Source organism: Triticum aestivum, chromosome 6A (genome assembly GCF_018294505.1).
Source record: "Triticum aestivum cultivar Chinese Spring chromosome 6A, IWGSC CS RefSeq v2.1, whole genome shotgun sequence".
Taxonomy (NCBI): Eukaryota; Viridiplantae; Streptophyta; class Magnoliopsida; order Poales; family Poaceae; genus Triticum; species Triticum aestivum.
This window is the reverse complement of record NC_057809.1, coordinates 402,178,843-402,182,087: the sequence shown is the minus strand read 5'-3', so window position 1 is coordinate 402,182,087 and position 3,245 is coordinate 402,178,843. Positions and strand designations below refer to the sequence as shown.

The window sequence follows — 3,245 nt, the reverse complement described above, 5'->3', positions numbered from 1 at the left end:
TATGTGCATATTGTGTATTGAGCCCACCTCCTAGTTTCTTGTATAGTTGAGGTCCGAGGACTACTTTATACATTATATATACGTGACTATGCACGAAGAGCAATGTGTCGTGCAATTACAACATCATACAACAAGTAGCACCCTCGCAAAAAAAAGATGTCACACTTTGGGCAGGCATGCCCTAGTAGCACGAATCTTCAAGCGGCCGAGCAGACACGTGTGCCTGCGCGAATCTCCAGGCAGTAGAGAAGGGTTAAAGGCCGGGGCGGAAGGGTTCGGTCGGCTTCCTCTCCTCTCCTCCTCTTCCGCGGCGGCCGAGACCCACCCGCCGCCATGGCCAAGTACAACGTGGTGCAGAAGAGCAAGCGCGAGTCCAGCCATGACCGCAAGCGCCGCGCCCATGGGGATCCCAACTCCGGCAAGCTCAAGCACCACAACGCGCCCATCGCCATATCTGGCAAGCGCAAGCGCAAGCTCCTGCGCCGCCTCAACCGGGTAGGTTCTATCCCCTTCCGCCTCCCCTCCTACTTATTTCCCTGGTGGCGCTCTGATGCTTGTTTGGTGCAGGATCAGAAGGAGGCTGTGATGGTTAAGGCGCTGGAGAACAACATGGGCGACGTCGACATGGTGTCTGCTGAAAGTACAGTCTCGGTTTGCTTGATTATTTCGAGCCGAATGGAGGGGATTAGCCAGTTTGCTTATTTGTCTGTAGACCTGCGTAATTTGCACGAGAATTTGGTTACTAGTGATTCGGGAGCATTGCCCATTTGCTCTAGATGTGTTGCATTCCCTTGATCGTAGTGTTTTTGCATTGCGTTGCCACATGGTCGTGAGGTCGTCCATTTAAGTTATATATGGAATTTGTTGTCGAGTCATGTGTTGTGCGTTTCTTTTAGGTTCAGTTGAACCATTCATGGTAATCGTAACATTGGTGATGTTGCTGATGCTCGCTTTGATGTTGTCTGTAATGTTCATCTCGACTTTTTAAGCTCTGATTACTGATTACACTGGTATGATAAAATGGTGGTCGAAGCATAACTTAGAGTGTTACCTTGTTGTAAAATGATTCTATTTGTTGTCAGTCTACTAGTGGCATAAATTAATGGTACACTTAGGTTGAACAGTTAGTTACCAGTTAAATTTGGTGTTGCAGATAGGATGCTAAGGCTCAGGGTGACACATTATGTTTCCTAGGTTTGCTTGGTGTTGAAATGTCTGTTTCTTGGTTGCATTCTATTTTATCATGATGAAATATGTTTCAAAACGATATTGATTTATCCAACTTCTTGAATTCTGCTCGGTATGCTTCAGTATGAAGATGTCTGAATTAGTGGTGGAGTGCCACAAAAAAAAAGAACTAGTGATGAATTGATGGTACCCATCTATATTTATACTAATTGAATTTACGCTGGTGCCCAGATGGTAGTGATAAAGTTCATATGTAATTATGTAGTGTCATTTACCTCGCTTCTTTACAGCTTCAATGGCATCGTCTACTTTATTCTGATTCCTAGGTTCCTTTTCTCTGCTAAAGATTTTATTCTTCATTTGCGAAGAAAGACTCTTATTTTGCTCTTGATAGATTTTTCTGATGGTAGGGCTGCATAACCTTCTTGTAAGTTCCGACTAGTTTAGTCCAGCTAGCTAGTTTGCCTAGTGATAACTGTACTTACTCCAAGAAGAAACAAGAATCAGTGTCATAACTCTATATTGTTGAATGCTGTAGTTACCAAGCCATGGTAACCATTTGAGAAGTGGCATTTATGCTTGGTACCCATTGAGGTAGTTTAAACAAAAACAGTCATGTTTAGAAAATTGCCATACCAAACTAAGGCCATGGCATTGCCGTGGATTATCATGAGATAAAAAAAATAGTAAATAAAGCATCCAGTATTGCTATTCCTGTATTAGTATTTCATTTACATGTGTAGTTGTGTTTCTAGTATATTATGATAAATTATCGTAAAAGCAAAAAACAGTGTACATTTTGAAAAAGTAGCTAGGACAGGACTATCTATATGTGCCACTCGTGCCCCTTATTATTTTGTATTGTCCTTGATTTTGCAACATAATGATGTACTCCCGCCGTCCCAAGAGCGTTTTTCACACTAGCGTAGTGTGAAAAACGCTCTTATATTATGGGACGGAGGGAGTATTTGTTTTGCACTGGGACGCGTTCATGACCAACCATGAGTGCCGATGGACCTAATTCTCTCTGCTGCTTATGGAGGGAACTATGTTGTCTTCCATTTATTTATTTCTGGTTAAATGTTTCAGTGTGTTGTTTGATGTCGTTTCTGCATATATTTGTTGCCATCACTTATTTGTGTGTGCCCGTGCGTGTCGCTCATCATTGCAGTGCTATTGCTTATCTTTGTACTTTAACATACAGCATCTTCGGAAACTGCAAAGGACAAGTCTCAGATGAAGTTTAATGTGAAGAAAAACTCAAGAATACAGATCAAAAGATTGAAAGGCAAAGGTTAGTTATTCTGATATTCAAGTAACATGATACATCAAACACTGATATGTTGCTCCAATTTTCTATCTTTGAATTGACTGAGAAGTTTACTCCTATTCTGCGTTTGTCTGGTTGAAAGATTCACTCGAGCTTCATTCCACAGGTAGAAAGAAAGCCAAAAATGTGAAGCCGCCAACGAAGGAAAAAGCTGATGCCATGGTAGAGTGACTGTTAAGAGTGAAGCAGTATCGTAATATGAAAGTTTATGGGGCACAAGCAAGGGCTAGCGGTACTAGAGCTTGTGCATTAACTTGTATGGAATTCAGACATCTTTTGAAGTAGATTTATGCACGGTTTTCTTCCTGATACCATTTTGTCAAGATCTTGTTTTGGTTTGGTTTGAATTGGGCTCAGCTAAATTGCCCGCCTCGTTGTGTCTGCTGTGGCTCGTCGGATCCAACTGAATTGGAGATCACTGTTGCATACTCTACTCTATATTTCAGATATGGCTACTACGATGACTGCAAGCCGCTAACGGAATCGAAGTCTTATTTTACTCAACGCCGTAACTTAGGCACACAAGTTAAGGGCATCTCCAACACACGTCTGGAGGTTTGTGGGTGTCCGGACCTATGCCACGTAGGACTTCGACATCCTCAGCCAACTGAAATCCCTTACCGGGCCTTTCCTTTGCTTTGCATCCACACCCTCTTTGTTCGATGTCGTCATTTTACCTCTTTGGCTGCCAGCCTAGGCTTGTTGGACTTCTGCAGCCCTCACCTAC

The 3,245-nt window shown here is 42.7% G+C and overlaps 1 protein-coding gene across 1 annotated transcript; it reads left to right on the top strand.

Annotated features, from left to right (window-relative positions):
* Positions 1 to 234: 234 nt before the first annotated feature.
* LOC123127657 (uncharacterized) lies at positions 235 to 2,899 on the top strand. The gene is made up of 4 exons (XM_044547422.1): positions 235 to 495; positions 568 to 640; positions 2,393 to 2,482; positions 2,625 to 2,899. Exons 1-4 carry the CDS (start codon positions 334 to 336, stop codon positions 2,687 to 2,689), a joined length of 390 nt encoding a protein of 129 aa, XP_044403357.1. The 5' UTR covers positions 235 to 333; the 3' UTR covers positions 2,690 to 2,899.
* Positions 2,900 to 3,245: the final 346 nt, after the last annotated feature.

Bases quoted from the DNA above. Each gene is read 5' to 3' on its own strand.
- LOC123127657 (XM_044547422.1), top strand. From the start codon at position 334: ATGGCCAAGTACAACGTGGTGCAGAAGAGCAAGCGCGAGTCCAGCCAT. The intron at 641-2,392 runs GTACAGTCTCGG...TTTAACATACAG, and splicing joins CGACATGGTGTCTGCTGAAA to CATCTTCGGAAACTGCAAAG. The intron at 2,483-2,624 runs GTTAGTTATTCT...TTCATTCCACAG, and splicing joins CAAAAGATTGAAAGGCAAAG to GTAGAAAGAAAGCCAAAAAT.